This window comes from Anomaloglossus baeobatrachus, chromosome 3, assembly GCF_048569485.1.
Source record: "Anomaloglossus baeobatrachus isolate aAnoBae1 chromosome 3, aAnoBae1.hap1, whole genome shotgun sequence".
NCBI lineage: Eukaryota > Metazoa > Chordata > Amphibia > Anura > Aromobatidae > Anomaloglossus > Anomaloglossus baeobatrachus.
Genome location: NC_134355.1, coordinates 619,131,546 through 619,149,230, shown reverse-complemented (window position 1 = coordinate 619,149,230; position 17,685 = coordinate 619,131,546). Strand labels below are relative to the sequence as shown.

Sequence of the window (17,685 nt, the reverse complement as noted above, 5' to 3'; positions counted from 1 at the left end):
CAACAGGGACGATGGGCCTGAATTCAATGATTAATATGTGTATCCCAATAGCTTAGTCACTATAGGGTTTCGGTATGCTAAGTACTGTATAAAGTGGTGAAAATTGATTTTGATGTCACACTATCAGCAATGACAGGGGTCTGTGGTAGCTTTGCTTTTTTTTTTTTATTCCATAGCCTGAGGCAATGTCATGTGTCGCTCCACCACAATGAAATCACACCAGCTCAGCTAATCACAAGAAGAGCTGTGGATGGCGTCAGGTAAGACGTGGTTCTCACACTGGTAGTACTTAGTGTTTAAATAACGATCTACCACGTAATGGAGGTTTGTTATAAGGGGTTGTCCACTACTAGGACAATCCCTTCTAATTCCAATGGTTTACCCCAGATAAAATAAAAGACTCGCGTGACATTTTGACATGATGGAACCCCACGTCTAATCACCACCGGCTTCTCTCTCCCCGCCATCGAATCAAATGAGTTAGCCACTGCCTTCCTGTTAATTGCTCACATGCTCCGAAGGCGAGGAGAAAGAAGCCAGCGGTGATTGGACGCGGGGTTCCCCTGATGTCTCGTGAGCCCCGAACCGCGATTACCAACAGCGCTGCAATGGTGCCGGAATGGGAGAAGAGTACGGGGTCTTTTATTTTAAATGGTGGAAACAAGTGGAATCCTAGTAGTGGACAACCCCTTTAAGCCCTCTAGAGTTAGTGTTGTACTTTGCTGGGTGTGTCTGATCTAGTTATGAAGGATATAGAGCAGGAAACATCTCCTATGATGTAAATATGGAAAAGAGGGATGACTCTTTACCATCTGCAGGTATACACAGAGGGCAGCAGCGCTAGTGATAAGCTGCTGAGCAGAGAGGCAGCCCCTACCTTGGCTAGTGTGCCCTCCACACAGTATCCGGCGATGATCACACCGTTTCTCTTATCGGTACACCAGCTCTCAAACAACTCTCTGGACAAACCGCTCTGCATCATACCGGGAGAAGCCATCACCACACTGGGGCCAATGTCGTCAAAGTGATCCATGCTCTGAAAAAGGACAGAACCACTGCCTCACGTAAACACAAAGTACTTAATTATATGATATATCCCCATATATAGCACACAATATAAATCCAGACCTTCAGGTTGCTGATGTGTTTGAAGACGAAAGGGTTATTGATGTTGATTTGCTTGCGGATTTTGTCATTCATGGCGTTGACGTAGGTCTGGTAGACGGCCATACATTTCTTAGCCAGCGATGAGGCATAGTAGATGGGGATGTCGTGTAGCTCTGGGTGGTTCTGCCAGTATTCATCTGTAGGGAAGATTATATATCTAGAGGTCAGCACACACTGAATACACTCCTGGGCCGATGACTCCACCAGGAGTTGAGCACGGTGTAAGACTGGCTGAAGGGATTTGTCTCCTTACATAGTGACAACATAAAGCTAAAATCAAAGTTATTTACCCTCTATTGCAAATTAGATTTATTAGCAACATTTACAAACTTTCTGCCGTTTCTCAGGAATCCTTCCAGAAGTCTGTGTTTGGCTATGCATCACAAGGGCAGCAGGTTATAACAGCCAAAGGTGGTCTACTGAGTACTAAAGTTGAGCGGTGTTCGAATCGAACTGTTCACCAATCTCAAATTTGACCTGTTTTATGCGATGTTCGAGTCGTTCGACGAACGCGAACACTTAGCTTCAAGGTCGACAGTTCGAGGTTATGCTCGATAACGGTTCGATCACCAAAAGCGTAACTGGCTTTTCACAGTAACACTGTCATTCAATGTTAATACAGTGGAACCTTGATTAACAATAACAATCCGTTCTGGGAGTGTGTTTGTTAACCAAGTTACTCGTCTAGCAAAGCAAAATTTCCCATAGAAAATCATTGCAATGCAGACAATTCCTTCCACAACTTGTTCAATGTCCCATCCTGGTCCCCTATTGTGCCATTCCACACATGCACAAACACACAAAACACACACAAACACACACAAACACACACAAACACACACAAACACACACAAACACACACAGACAAACACAGACAAACACAGACAAACACAGACAAACACAGACAAACAAACACAGACAAACACAGACAAACAAACACAAACAAACACAAACACACACAAACACACACAAACACACACAAACATACACGCACACATATTATGTTCACCTTACCTTCCGTTCCATCATCGGCCTCCTGGGACTTGTAGTTCGCCGGTACAAGATGTGTATCGGGTAACCATCGCGACCGATGCCGGAACTTCCGCTGACAGAACGCTGACGTCAAAGACAGGAGCAGCTTGCCTCTGATTGGCCAGCGCGCTGCCTTTGAGTAGCGTCTGACAGAGGAAGTTTTTCCCTCATTGTGATGGTTACTCGATACACATCCTGTAGCGGTGAACTACGTGTATCGGGTAACCATCGCGACGAGGGAGGAACTTCCTCTGTCAGACGCTACTCAAAGGTAGCGCGCTGGCTAATCAGAGGCAAGTGGCTCCTGCCTTTGATGTCAGCGTTCTGTCAGCGGAAGTTCCGGCATCGGTCGCGATGGTTACCCGATACACATCTTGTACCAACGAACTGCAAGTCCCAGGAGGCCGGCGATGGAACGGAAGGTAAGGTGAGGATAATATGTGTGTGTGCATGTTTGTATGTGTTTGCCTGCCATTGTTTTCGAAGGTGTTCGAAAATGTTCGACGAACCGAACTCGAACACTAGGGTGGTGGCTCATCTCTACTAAAGACGCTTGTCACGAAAGGGATAAATAATTCTGAGACTGCAGTAGTCAAGAAAGTCTGAGACCCCTAAAATGCAAATTAAAATACTGAAACTACTACTGATACTTCAGCTTTTTAAAAATCATAGTAGCAGTATGCAGGTGAGAAGGCTTCAGTGCACACTTGGTGCGGCCAAGGACTTGGTGCACAGTTCTGGCGCTCTCTCTTTTAGGCCAGGGTCACACTTGCGAGTGCCTCGTGTGGAACTCGCGTGAGTCTCTCATTGAATCACCTGGCATGGACTCACACTCTCCGGACAAGAGCAGGTCGGTTGCATGTATCTCTATGCAGCTGACACGCTCCTGTCCGGAGAGTGTGAGTCCATGCTGGGTGATTCAATGAGAGATTTGCGCGAGTTACATGGGAGGCACTCGCAAGTGTGACTCCGGCCGTCTGCGGCCGCCATTGGCTACACTGATACTGGAAGTGAACGTTGGTCACTGACGAGACCTATGTATGAGAGCCCATCAGCAGCCACACTGCGCGCCTATGCAGATCCTGTGTGAGCGCCGCAGTGCTCCTTCCAGATCAATGTACCGTAGGTGGAGTTCATATAGTTGGAACGCGAGTGCTATTAAATCGGGATCAGTGCTCAGAATGCAAATTATAGCAACACCAACAGTGCACTGACGCACCATCAGTGTTTTCTCAGCCACTAATATGTATACTGACTGTATGGTTATTATAGGGGCTAACCTCTCTATATGACTGTTTAATTTAATAAGTATTTTGGAGGTGACAGACTCCCTTTTAAAAGTAGAATTTTGTGTTAAATTTGGAGAAACCACTTGTGATATTAGTAGGAATGAGCGAACTGCTCGGTAAATGTAACAAGCATTTTGACGCCTGGGTGCCTGGTACTCGTTTACCGAGTATAATGGCAGTCATGCTCGAGTTCCCCATTGACTTCATTTATACTCTGTAAACAAGTACAGAGCACCCGAGCATCAAAATCCTGGTTACGCGTACCGAGCACCAAGCAGTTCGCTCTTTACTTAGTTGTTTATTGCAAATAGAAGAAAGTTTGTAAATTTTGCTGCTAAATCAAATTTGCAAAAGGGGGTTAAACAATTCTCATTGCCACTGTGCATAGGCTGGGATTGAATAATCTTTTGTGACGAATTTTCACCTAAGATTAAAAGAAGTTCTTGAGCTCGTCCAAGAGCAAACACCGGGATGAGGCCCCTTCCTCCTCTGTTCACGATGTCGTGTACGGTGTTACAGAACCGGGCCTCTCTCTCCTCCCGCTTCTCATGTATGTGCGTGCCATACGTAGATTCCTGTAGACGGAAGCCAAAAACACAGGCTGTAAGGATAGATGTAACCAAGGCACGAATCACAATGACATTGTAGTCGTCAACATTTTAAAGATCACCTATCACAAGGATTTTCCTACATAACCTAAAGCCAGTGCTATACTGGCACTATCAGGCTGATTCTATACATATCTTTAGTTGTCAGATCGGATGTATAGGTTTTGAAACACAAGCAAGTAAAGTTTGTAAAATGAGCAGCTTTTTGAATGACAGCAGTTACCGAGCAGCCGATAGCTGGGGTGGGTTTTTATAGTGATTCCCGCCCCCTGCCTGTTGTTCCCCCAATCTGTTATTTATGCTAATTCTATTATAGAATCATTTTACTAAGTGGCTAGAAGGACCAGTGCTGATGTCATACCCATGTGACCAGAAGTAGTAGGGCCTCAGCCAACATAACTGATACAAGGAAGCAATGCTTTTCTGTTGGTCAGGCCCCGCCCTTTCTGGTCACTCGAGTATGACTTCAGCACAGGTCCTTCTAGCCACTTAGTAAAACGATTCTATAATAGAATTAGACTAAATAACAGATGGGGGGGGGGGAGGGGGACAACAGGCAGGGGGGCGGGAATCACTATAAAAACCCACCCCAGCTATCAGCTGATCGGCAGCTGCTGCCATTCAAAAAGCTGCTCATTTTACAAACTTTACTTGCTTGGGTTTCAAGACCTATACATCCAATCTGACCACTAAAGGTATGTATAGAATCAGCATGATAGTGCCAGTATAGCACCAAGATAAAGATGTACAAGATAAAGTTTAGATTCACTGTCACTTTCTTTTCTTCTTGATGATGCTGCATGTATGTTAGTAAAGAACTGGATAAATAGCAATTCCCTCATGTATAGGCTTACAATCAGATGTAAGCAGGGACTGGGCAATGCTGTACATTTTCTGCAATTCGGACATAATAATCCAGGCTTTGCTTTTACTAATGATGTCTTATAGGGATGACAGATGGGATCATAACTTATGGCTTTAATGCCACATTCAGCAAACTTTGGGGCATACAAGGGAGAAAAAATTGCCGAAAAACACAGAGTAAGGAATTTACTACATGCCATTCATCAATGTATAAAGCATAGAGCTATGTGAGGCTTTAGGACAGAATGACGAATTCCTTCAGATCTGCCTTCGATTGTTACTAAACCTAACCCAAATACTGTATCTGCCGGATTGTGAGACCATAGAAATAAGACTTACAATTATAAGAATATCTGGCTTAATGTTTGGAATTTCTGCGGCCATGAGATGTCTGTCCTCTTGTCTTGAGAAATCTCCAGTGTACAGTAACTGTAAAATAAAGAAACGCAGGGTCACAAACACAGTTAGTATTGCTTAAAGACTTATTCTTGGCTTTTGCACCGGGTTGGATGACATTTTGCATTGCACAGGCCATCAAGTTCCTATGTGACTTCACAGATCAGTGAGAGAGGGACATGTAATAGACGCTGCGTCTAATAAACCGCCGCTCCAGGAAAAACGTCCAATCTACCGGTATAACATGTTCAGTGCAATACCATGACATAAGAACTAAATATTTGGATTGGCAATTTATTCTGGTGTCTACATATTAGTACAAGACCCCTTTAAAGGGACTGTATGCACAGAATGACTGCTCAAGCCAAGCACAGCCACTCGGTGTCCCTTTGGCGTGGCCAAACGTTTAGGTGCAGCTTCCCACCAGCTTGTTTCCCCTTTACATACATCCCCATCTTCTTTGATTGAGAGCTCTAGCTTTATAGAGCTCTAGACGGGTGCACAGAGCGCCTGTGCTTGGTTTGAACAGTCAGTGCAGAGAGTCCCTTTAAATACAAGGCATTCAAAATTAAACGTTTAAAACAACGGGTACGCACTTTGACACCTGCTATTTCGATCATAAACATGGCAGCTCCCAAAACGTGTCCAGCGTGGTAACACCAAAACTTGATTCCTGCTACTTCTTTCACTTCATGGAAGTTGATGGTTTCGATTTTATCCATGCTTTCTTCTAAGTCAGTCTCTGTGTACAGCATGTCATCTGCAGAGATGTTACTGAGGACAAGAAGAGGAGGAACAGAGTATGTTACCGGCGATGTCTCTGGTTGGATTAAAGGGAACCGGTCACTACTTTATTGCCCTATAAGCTGCGGCCACCACCAGTGGGCTCTTATATACAGCATTCTAACATGCTGTATATACAGTTAGGTCCAGAAATATTTGGACAGTGACAATTTTTGCGAGTTGGACTCTGCATGCCACCACATTGGATTTGAAATGAAATCTCTACAACAGAATTCAAGTGCAGATTGTAACGTTTAATTTGAAGGTTTGAACAAAAATATCCGATCAACTTTGCGGCATTTGGCTGAATCTGGGCTGAAAGTATATCCCGGTACACTTCAGAATTCATCCGGCTACTCTTGTCTGCTGTTATGTCATCAATAAACACAAGTGACCCAATGCCATTGAAAGCCATGCATGCCCATGCCATCACGTTGCCTCCACCATGTTTTACAGAGGATGTGGTGTGCCTTGGATCATGTGCCGTTCCCTTTCTTCTCCAAACTTTTTTCTTCCCATCATTCTGGTACAGGTTGATCTTCGTCTCATCTGTCCATAGAATACTTTTCCAGAACTGAGCTGGCTTCATGAGGTGTTTTTCAGCAAATTTAACTCTGGCCTGTCTATTTTTGGAATTGATGAATAGTTTGCATCTAGATGTGAACCCTTTGTATTTACTTTCATGGAGTCTTCTCTTTACTGTTGACTTAGAGACAGATACACCTACTTCACTGAGAGTGTTCTGGACTTCAGTTGATGTTGTGAACGGGTTCTTCTTCACCAAAGAAAGTATGCGGCGATCATCCACCACTGTTGTCATCCGTGGACGCCCAGGCCTTTTTGAGTTCCCAAGCTCACCAGTCAATTCCTTTTTTCTCAGAATGTACCCGACTGTTGATTTTGCTACTCCAAGCATGTCTGCTATCTCTCTGATGGATTTTTTCTTTTTTTTCAGCCTCAGGATGTTCTGCTTCACCTCAATTGAGAGTTCCTTAGACCGCATGTTGACTGGTCACAGCAACAGCTTCCAAATGCAAAACCACACACCTGTAATCAACCCCAGACCTTTTAACTACTTCATTGATTACAGGTTAACGAGGGAGACGCCTTCAGAGTTAATTGCAGCCCTTAGAGTCCCTTGTCCAATTACTTTTGGTCCCTTGAAAAAGAGGAGGCTATGCATTACAGAGCTATGATTCCTAAACCCTTTCTCCGATTTGGATGTGAAAACTCTCATATTGCAGCTGGGAGTGTGCACTTTCAGCCCATATTATATATATAATTGTATTTCTGAACATGTTTTTGTAAACAGCTAAAATAACAAAACTTGTGTCACTGTCCAAATATTTCTGGACCTAACTGTAAGAGCCCAGACCGCTGTGACTACATAAAAACCACTTGATAACACTTACCTAAAGGTCGCTCTACGGTGGAATAGGGCCTAATGGGCATCTCCGCCGTCCAGTGCCGGCGCCTCCCCTTTCGGCCATCTTCGTCCTCTTTCTGAAGCCTGTGTACATGACGCGGCTACGTCACACACTCGCCGGTCCTGCGCAGGCGCATTACAATACTTTTATCTGCCCTGCCCTGCTAGTGTGGATGACGTCGGACCAGTCATGCACCGCAGATAGAGAAGAAGGAGAACAAAGATGGCCAAAAGAGGCGGCTCCGGCACCGGAAAACGGATACGTCCATTAGGCCCTATTCCACTGCAGCGCGACCGACCGTTAGGTAAGTATTATATAGTATTTTTTATGTTGTCACAACAGCCTGGGCTCTTATATACAGCATGTTAGAATGCTGTATATAAGAACCCACTGGTGGTGGCCGCAGCTTATAGTCCAAAAAAGTGGTGACAGGTTACCTTTAGGAAAAAAAGAGAATTTTGTTTACTTACCGTAAATTCTTTTTCTTATAGTTCCGACATGGGAGACCCAAACCATGGGTGTATAGCTTCTGCCTCCGGAGGACACACAAAGTACTACACTCAAACGTGTAGCTCCTCCCTCCGGGCTATATACACCCCCTGGATGACAATCCAACCAGTTCAGTGCAAAAGCTGAAGGAGGACATCCACCCATAAGTAGAGATAGAGTAAAACTCGGAAAGACCGGAACTCTGTCTACTAACAACAGCCGGTGAAACACACGGAACAAAAAACTGCCAACAGGCAACAGGGAGGGTGCTGGGTCTCCCATGTCGGAACTATAAGAAAAAGAATTTACGGTAAGTAAACAAAATTCTCTTTTTCTTCATCGTTCCTTATGGGAGACCCAAACCATGGGACGTTCCAAAGCAGTCCATGGGTGGGAAATAAACCAAACTGAGAAGTAGGCAAAACCTAACTTCACAAATGGGCGACAGCCGCCTGAAGAACGCATCTGCCCAAGCTCGCATCTGCCGAAGCATGAGCATGAGCATGCACTTGGTAGTGCTTTGAAAAAGTGTGCAGACTGGACCACGTGGCAGCCTGACAAACCTGCTGAGCCGTAGCCTGGTGCCTGAAAGCCCAGGAGGCACCGACAGCTCTGGTTGAGTGTGCCTTAATCCCTGGCGGAGGAGGCACCTGAGAACACTGGTAGGCATCGGTGATCGCCGACCTGATCCAACGAGCTAGGGTCGGTTTAGAAGCAGCGAGACCCTTGCGCTGACCAGTGGTTAGCACAAAAAGTGAGGTGCACCGCCTAAAAACGGCGGTGCGTGACACAGATTCGGAGCGCCCGCACCAAATCTAAGGAATGCAACGCCTTCTCAAAGCGATGCACAGGGGCCGGACAAAGAGAAGGCAATGAAATGTCCTGGTTTAGGTGGAAAGGAGACACCACCTTAGGGAGAAAGTCCGGAGTCGGCCGAAGAACCACCTTGTCTTGGTGAAACACCAAAAAGGGGGATTCCGAAGAGCGCAGCCAAATCAGAAACTCTCCTGAGAGAAGTTATGGCTACTAGAAAAACAACTTTCTGTGAAAGTCTAAACAAAGGAACCTCCCTGAGAGGCTCAAAGGGGGGTTTCTGTAAGGCCGTGAGGACCAGATTAAGGTCCCAGGAATCCAAAGGCCGCCGGTAAGGAGGAATGATGTGAGATGCGCCCTGCATGAAGGTGCGCACCTGAGCCAGTCGGGCGATACGCCGCTGGAACAATACCGACAGAGCCGACACCTGTCCCTTGAGGGAATTGAGGGACAGTCCTAGCTGTAGACCGGACTGTAGAAAAGACAGGATGGTCGGCAAGGAGAACGGCCAAGGGGCATGGCCGGAAGAGCGACACCAGGACAGGAAAATCCTCCAAGTCCTGTGGTAAATCTTGGCCGAGGAAGACTTCCGAGCCTGAGTCATAGTGGAGATGACCTCAGAGGGAATGCCTGAAGCCGTCAGGATCCAGGACTCAAGAGCCACGCCGTCAATCTGAGAGCCGCAGAATTCTGGCGGAAGAACGGACCTTGAGAGAGAAGGTCTGGGCGGTCCGGGAGGTGCCCCGGCACCCCTACGGACAGACAGAGCAGGTCTGGGTACCAAGCTCGCCTGGGCCAGTCTGGAGCAATGATTATGACTCGACGGCCCTCCATTCCGATCTTGCGCAGAACCCTGGGCAAGAGAGCTAGAGGGGGAAACACATAGGCCAGACGGAACTGAGACCAATCTTGAACCAGTGCGTCCGCTGCGAAGGCCTGAGGATCGTGGGAGCGAGCCATGTAAACCGGAACCTTGTTGTTGTGCCGGGATGCCATTAGATCCACTTCCGGGGTGCCCCACTTGCGGCAGATTGATCTGAACACTGACGGATGCAGGGCCCACTCGCCGCTGTCCACGGTTTGACGGCTGAGATAATCGGCCTCCCAGTTTTCCACGCCTGGGATGTGGACTGCAGATATGGTGGACTTGGAGTCCTCCGTCCACTGGAGGATTCGTTGAACCTCCAACATCGCCAGACGGCTGTGAGTCCCGCCCTGGTGATTGATGTAGGCAACCGCTGTCGCGTTGTCCGACTGAACTCGAATGTGCCTGCCCGCCAACAGGTGGTGAAAGGCTAGGAGAGCTAGAAACACAGCTCTGATCTCCAGCACATTGATCGAGAGGGCTGATTCGGACGGAGTCCAAGTGCCCTGTGCTCGGTGATGGAGAAATACTGCTCCCCAACCGGAGAGGCTGGCATCCGTGGTGAGGATCACCCAGGACGGAGTCAGTCAGGAAGGAGTGTCCCTGAGACAGAGAGAGGGGCCGAAGCCACCACTGAAGGGAGCTCCTGGTCTGTGACGACAGAACCACCATCCTGTGCAAGGAAGAGATTTGCTTGTCCCAACAGCGGAGAATGTCCAGCTGCAGGGGACGCAGATGGAACTGGGCAAAGGGAACCGCTTCCATTGATGCCACCATCTGACCTAGCACCTGCATGAGGTGTCTGATGGAATGACGGCGGTGCCTCAGCAGAGAGCGCACCGCCAGACGAAGGGACTGCTGTTTGACTAAGGGCAACTTGACAAGTGCCGGCAGAGTCTCGAATTGCATCCCTAGGTAAAGAAGCACCTGGTTCGGGGTCAGAGTGGACTTGGGCAGGTTGACAAGCCACCCGAACTGAATGAGCGTGGCGAGCGTGAGTGAGACACTCCGCTGGCAGTCTGTACTGGATGAGGCCTTGACTAGAAGGTCGTCCAGGTAAGGAATCACTGCCAACCCCTGGAGGTGCAGAACCGCAACCACTGCTGCCATGACCTTGGTGAATACTCGAGGGGCCGTGGCTAAGCCGAAGGGGAAAGCCACGAATTGGAAATGTTCCTCTCCGATTGCAAAGCGTAGCCAACGCTGGTGTGAAACCGCAATAGGCACATGCAGATAGGCATCTCTGATGTCGATGGATGCCAGAAAATCTCCTTGGGTCATTGAGGCAATGACCGATCTCAGAGATTCCATGCGAAAGTGCCGCACCTGAACATGCTTGTTGAGAAGCTTGAGATCCAGGATGGGCCGGAAGGAACCGTCCTTCTTGGGGACTAGAAAGAGGTTTGAGTAGAAACCGCTGAACCGTTCCCGGGCGGGAACCGGAACAATTACACCGTTGGCCTGCAGGGATGCCACGGCCTGAGAGTAGGCGGCGGCTTTGGAGCAGGGGGGGGGGGGTGGACAGAAAAAATCTGTTTGGCGGGCTGGAAGAAAATTCTATCCTGTAGCCGTGGGAGATGATATCTCGCACCCACTGATCGGAGACGTGTTGAAACCACGCGTCGCCAAAGTGGGAGAGCCTGCCACCGACCAAGGACGTTGCTGGCGCAGCCAGATAGTCAAGAGGAGGCTGCCTTAGTGGCAGCGGCTGCTCCGGTCTTTTGAGGACGCGGCTTTGCGCGCCAGTTGGGTTTACGATCCTTGGCTGCGGTAGTGGACGAGGTCGAGGGCTTAGAGGATGACCAGTTAGAGGAACGAAAGGAACGAAACCTCGATTGGTTCCTACCCTGGACAGGTTTCCTGGCTTTAGTTTGTGGCAAGGAAGTACTCTTCCCGCCAGTAGCTTCCTTAATTATTTCATCCAGTTGTTCACCAAACAGCCGGGACCCAGCAAAAGGAAGACCCGCAAGGTAGTTCTTAGAGGAAGCGTCTGCTTTCCACTCTCGAAGCCACAAGATCCTGCGGATCGCGAGGGAGTTAGCGGAGGCCACCGCCGTGCGGTGAGAAGCCTCTAGGATGGCAGACATGGCGTAGGATGAAAAAGCCGAAGCTTGAGAAGTTAAGGCATCCATCTCAGGCATAGAGTCCCTGGTGAGGGAGTGTATCTCTGCCAGAGAGGCAGAGACTGCCTTAAGAACCCACACTGCCGCAAAAGACGGGGAGAACGAGGCTCCTGCCGCCTCATATACAGACTTGGCCAGAAGGTCAACCTGGCGGTCAGTGGGATCCTTAAGAGAAGTGCCATCAGCCACAGCTACGACTGTGCGGGCTGAGATTCTGGACACTGGAGGGTCTACCTTTGGAGACTGGGCCCATTCCTTAACCACCTCTGGTGGAAAAGGAAAACGGTCATCAGAACTACGCTTCGGAAAACGTTTGTCAGGACAGGCCCTGGGCTTGTTAACAGTGGTCCGAAAACTGGAGTGGTTAAAAAACATACTCTTAGCTCTCTTAGGTGAGGTAAACTGGTGTATCTCTACCAGAGAGGCTTGTTCCTCTGACTCTGGTGGATTGAGGTTCAGTACGGAGTTAATGGATGCAATCAAGTCACTAACATCCGCATCACCCTCAGACACGTCAATGGGGTACATAGAGGTAGCGTCTGAGCCCTGCACCTCGGCTCGTGAATCAGAGCCGTGGGACGAGGAAGGAGAAGGGTCCCTGCGTCTCCGTTTAGGGGGACGGGGTCCTAGGACATGCTCTGAGAGCTCTGCAGAACTAGGAGCAGCAGAGGCACCCTGAGAAGGGGGCTGATGCATGGTCAGCAGTGTCCGGGACAGCTGCCCCATGGAGTCGGCAAAAGACTGGGAAATAGCTTGGGAAAAGGATGCTACCCAAGCCGGGGGTTCAGCCACCGGGGCCGGAGCAGCCGGAGGGACCCCTGAGGAGGCTCCAGGCTGAGACACAACCATGTTAGCACAGGCATCACAATGTGGGTATGTGCTTGGCTCTGGCAGAATGCGCTTACATGCAGTGCATATAGCGTACATGTTTGCAGCCTTGCTCCGGGTGACAGACATGCTGCTGAGGTGGAAGCTCTGCAGCAAGAATACACTCGTATAGAATGTCCTGAGAGTGTACAATAAAGCCCACAACCAGAGGTTGTGGCTTACCAGCCCGCTCTCTGTGTGCCCTCCGGATTCCACAGCTCGGACCCCCAGTACAGCGTCAGCCTTCCAGGAAAGCAGCAGATTCAGCAGCCAGCGCCGATCAGTGTGATAAACGCTGAGAAAATGGCGCTGGGAGGAGGAGGGGGGGGCGGAGATTAGCCCAAGAGCGGGAAACCGGAGGGCTAAGGAGAGATGCAGGGGAGGGAAACATCTCCTCAGAGAGGAGTGTCCTCCCTTTTGCTGGACGGCCGGTGGGCGGCGCCACACTGTTCCCCTGTGTGAATGACATGCAGGGGAAGCTGAAACCGAAACTAGGCCCAAACAGAAGCCGGGGCCTAGATTTTAACATGCGGCCGACAAGCAGGCACCGTCGGCGCGGTTCTCAGGGGAAACTCCCAGAACCGGCCGGAATTTACAGTAAACATAAAAAATATACTTTCCCCCTAATAAAAGTACCCGGGACCCCTGAAAAACGTCTCAATACTTAGCTTTTGAGACGCAGGGCCAGTCCCTGAGGGGGGTTAAACGCTCCTTCCAGCAGGAACCAGACAGGGCTGCGGATGGAGACCGGTCTTCTGCAAGCAGAGAGGACCGTGACGGCTCCCACTTCAACCCAGAGCCTCTCAGAGGATGTGAAGGAGCGCGGCATGTGAAGGCTCCAGCCTTGTAAAGTCAACCTTAACAGCACCGCCGACACAGTGGGGTGAGAAGGGACATGCCGGGAGTCCAGACTGGACCCGCTTTTCTTCCAAATCTTTAAAATCAAAAAATGAAAAAAAAAAAATCAGGGAATGCATGTGTGTGTGTGACCTCCTGAAACACAAAGCATTGAACTGGTTGGATTGTCATCCAGGGGGTGTATATAGCCCGAAGGGAGGAGCTACACGTTTGAGTGTAGTACTTTGTGTGTCCTCCGGAGGCAGAAGCTATACACCCATGGTTTGGGTCTCCCATAAGGAACGATGAAGAAAAAACACATGCAATTTAATTGCTCAAAGTCAGCCATTTCTCATAACCAGATCCAGCTGTTAACAACAGCCATCAGAAATAGGCACCGAGGGCTGTGACCCAGCTTTCCAGAGAATAGATAAGCCCTTATATTCATGATCGTAGCTCAGGATACAGATAGGATCTTCCAGAATCAGTCAAGACCTAAAGGGGGCTTTACACGCTGCGACATCGCTAATGCGCAGTCGTTGGGGTCACGGAATTTGTGACGCACATCCGGCCGCATTAGCGATGTTGCTGCGTGTGACACCGATGAGCGATTTTGCATCATTGCAAAAACGTGCAAAATCGCTCATCGGTGACATGGGGCTCCATTATCGATTATCGTTACTGCAGCAGTAACGATGTAGTCCGTCGCTCCTGCGGCAGCACACATCGCTATGTGTGACGCCGCAGGAACGAGGAAGCTCCCCTTTCCTGCCTCCCGGCCGCTTTGAGGAAGGAAGGAGGTGGGCGGGATGTTACGTCTCGCTCAGCTCCGCCCCTCCGCTGCTATTGGGCGGCCGCTCAGTGACGTCGCTGTGACGCCGCACGGACCGCCCCCTTAGAAAGGAGGCGGTTCGCCGGTCACAGCGACGTCGCCGGGCAGGTAAGTATGTGTGACGGGTCTGGGCGATGTTGTGCGACACGGGCAGCGATTTGCCCGTGTCGCACAACAGATGGGGGCAGGTACCCACACTAGCGATATCAGGACCGATATCGCAGCGTGTAAAGTCCCCTTCAGAGTCAGCATGGTAAATCAGCAAACGCAACCATTTTATAACCCAAAAAACTGCAAATTGCAACAAAGTGGCACAATCTGATCATGGAGTGGCAGACTGGAAAGATAAGCATGGCACTGACAAGACAAACCTGCTCCATATCTGACAGGTTTACTGTCTCCTATTAAAGTATTCAGGTCTACATAAATGATATATGATAAGGGTCACATCAGACGGTCCCAGGCCCTTCATCACCAGAATCAGAGACTTCCCACTTTCTGGGAAAATGGAACGAAGGGAGGGTCCAGCACAAATCCTCGTGGTTAAAAGTAAAAAAACATCCTTTATTTCAAAAATTTAAAAGATCATCAGAGACCAGGAGTAGGGAACATATTTACAAAAGGCGCATAGGCAAACTTTACGCGTTTCGGACTGGGAAAGTAAAAACAACGGAGTCCTTAATCATAAGTGACCTATGCTTAGCTGGAAGCAACTCATATAGGGGAGGAAATGAAATACACACCAGGAAAAAGGGGCGGAAATGAAACAAGTCCATAAGTGGAAGGAACAGGGCAAACCACCTGTACCCGCTCCAATTAAGAGACCGAAGGGCACTCAACATACATGAGATAAATGTGTAAATATACAACCATAATATTATATATAAAAATAGACATCCATATATAAAAAAATCTTAACCAAAAAATCACATGAAGTAAATAAATTATAAGCAGAAAAGACAACATTAGCAAATCTTCCCTAACCACAGCAGATAAAAGAATGAAAATCAATATCAATTAATGAAAGAATGAAACCCATGTAACATAATCACAAGATAAAAACTGACAAAAGACAAAATAATTAGTAAATGAAATATATATGTATATATATATATATATGTATAAATATGTATGAAGTGTATCAGATGTTGATAATAAAGATGTCAATTTAAATAATGGTAAGATCTTGTGAATGAAAATACACAGGCAAAATAAACCATATTAATAACCTAATGTAATGGTGTAACAAGTAACCTGGGAGAGGGGAAGGGGAAGGGGGGGGGGGGGGAAACGATGAACAAGGTAAAAAAATATTTTTCAATGTAAAATGTATGTAAATGAAATGTATATAATGTAAATGATGAAAAAACCAATCTGGAGGGTGACAATGTATCACAAATAAATAAATATGCAGGCTAAATAATTTATTATATATATTTTATTACTATTTAATTTTTATTATTTACACATTAATCTATATGTATATTAATTAAAGGGAAAGGGGGGGGAGGGGGGGGACGATGAACAAAGCAAAAAATAGTGAATGTGAAATGTATGTATATAATGTGTATATAATGTGAATGATGAAAAAACCACTCTGGAAGGTGATAATATCACACAAATAAATAAATATGCGGGCTAAATAATTTATTTATTATATTTATTTTATTATTATTTAATTTTATTTTTATTTATATATTTATTTATATGTATATTTTTAAAATATATGTATATTGTTTAAAAGGGGAGGAGGGGGGAGGGGGGACGAGGGACAAGGCAAAAAATGGTGAATGTAAAGAAGGGAATTTTGTTTACTTACCGTAAATTCCTTTTCTTCTAGCTCTAATTGGGAGACCCAGACAATTGGGTGTATAGGCTATGCCTCCTGAGGCCGCACAAAGTATTACACTCAAAAGTGTTAAGCCCCTCCCCTTCTGCCTATACACTCCCCGTGCTCCCACGGGCTCCTCAGTTTTGGTGCAAAAGCAAGAAGGAGGAAAAAGAATTATAAACTGGTTTAAACTTAAAGTAACTTCAATCCGAAGGAATATCGGAGAACGGAAACCATTCAACATGAACAAACATGTGTACACAAAAAAACAGGGGCGGGTGCTGGGTCTCCCAATTAGAGCTAGAAGAAAAGGAATTTACGGTAAGTAAACAAAATTCCCTTCTTCTTTGCCGCTCTATTGGGAGACCCAGACAATTGGGACGTCCAAAAGCAGTCCCTGGGTGGGTAAAATAATACCTCGTAAGAGAGCCGTAAAACGGCCTCTTCCTACAGGTGGGCAACCGCCGCCTGAAGGACTCGTCTACCTAGGCTGGCATCCGCCGAAGCGTAGGTATGCACCTGATAGTGCTTCATGAAAGTGTGCAGGCTCGACCAGGCAGCCGCCTGACACACCTGCTGAGCCGTAGCCTGGTGCCTCAAAGCCCAGGACACGCCCACGGCTCTGGTAGAATGGGCCTTCAGCCCTGAGGGAACCGGAAGCCCAGCCGAACGGTAAGCTTCGAGAATTGGTTCCTTGATCCACCGAGCCAGGGTTGATTTGGAAGCCTGTGACCCTTTACGCTGGCCAGCGACAAGGACAAAGAGTGCATCCGAGCGGCGCAGGGGCGCCGTAACGAGAAATGTAGAGTCTGAGTGCTCTCACCAGATCTAACAAGTGCAAATCCTTTTCACATTGGTGAACTGGATGAGGACAAAAAGAAGGTAAGGAGATATCCTGATTGAGATGAAAGGGGGATACCACCTTAGGGAGAAATTCCGGAACCGGACGCAGAACCACCTTGTCCTGGTGAAACACCAGGAAAGGGGCTTTGCATGACAGCGCTGCTAGCTCAGACACTCTCCTAAGTGAAGTGACTGCAACTAGGAAAACCACTTTCTGCGAAAGGCGTGAGAGAGAAATATCCCTCATTGGCTCGAATGGTGGTTTCTGAAGAACCGTCAGCACCCTGTTCAGATCCCAGGGTTCTAACGGCCGCTTGTATGGAGGGACGATGTGACAAACCCCCTGCAGGAACGTGCGTACCTGTGGAAGTCTGGCTAGGCGCTTCTGGAAAAAACACAGAGAGCGCCGAGACTTGTCCCTTAAGGGAGCCGAGCGACAAACCCCTTTCCCAGTCCAGATTGAAGGAAGGACAGAAAAGTGGGCAAGGCAAAAGGCCAGGGAGAAATACCCTGAGCAGAGCACCACGACAGGAAAATTTTCCACGTCCTGTGGTAGATCTTGGCGGACGTTGGTTTCCTAGCTTGTCTCATAGTGGCAATGACGTCTTGAGATAACCCT

The 17,685-nt window shown here is 47.8% G+C and overlaps 1 protein-coding gene across 1 annotated transcript in view; it reads right to left on the bottom strand.

Moving 5' to 3' along the window:
- CPSF3 (cleavage and polyadenylation specific factor 3) overlaps positions 1-17,685 on the bottom strand; it is a 122,735-nt gene that overhangs the window by 62,796 nt on the left and 42,254 nt on the right. The window contains exons 5-9 of the mRNA XM_075341089.1: positions 5,953-6,130; positions 5,300-5,389; positions 3,913-4,063; positions 1,129-1,304; positions 878-1,036 (exon numbers count right to left, since the gene is read on the bottom strand). Coding sequence (XP_075197204.1) covers positions 878-1,036; positions 1,129-1,304; positions 3,913-4,063; positions 5,300-5,389; positions 5,953-6,130 — 754 coding nt within the window. The remainder of the gene's footprint in view (positions 1-877; positions 1,037-1,128; positions 1,305-3,912; positions 4,064-5,299; positions 5,390-5,952; positions 6,131-17,685) is intronic.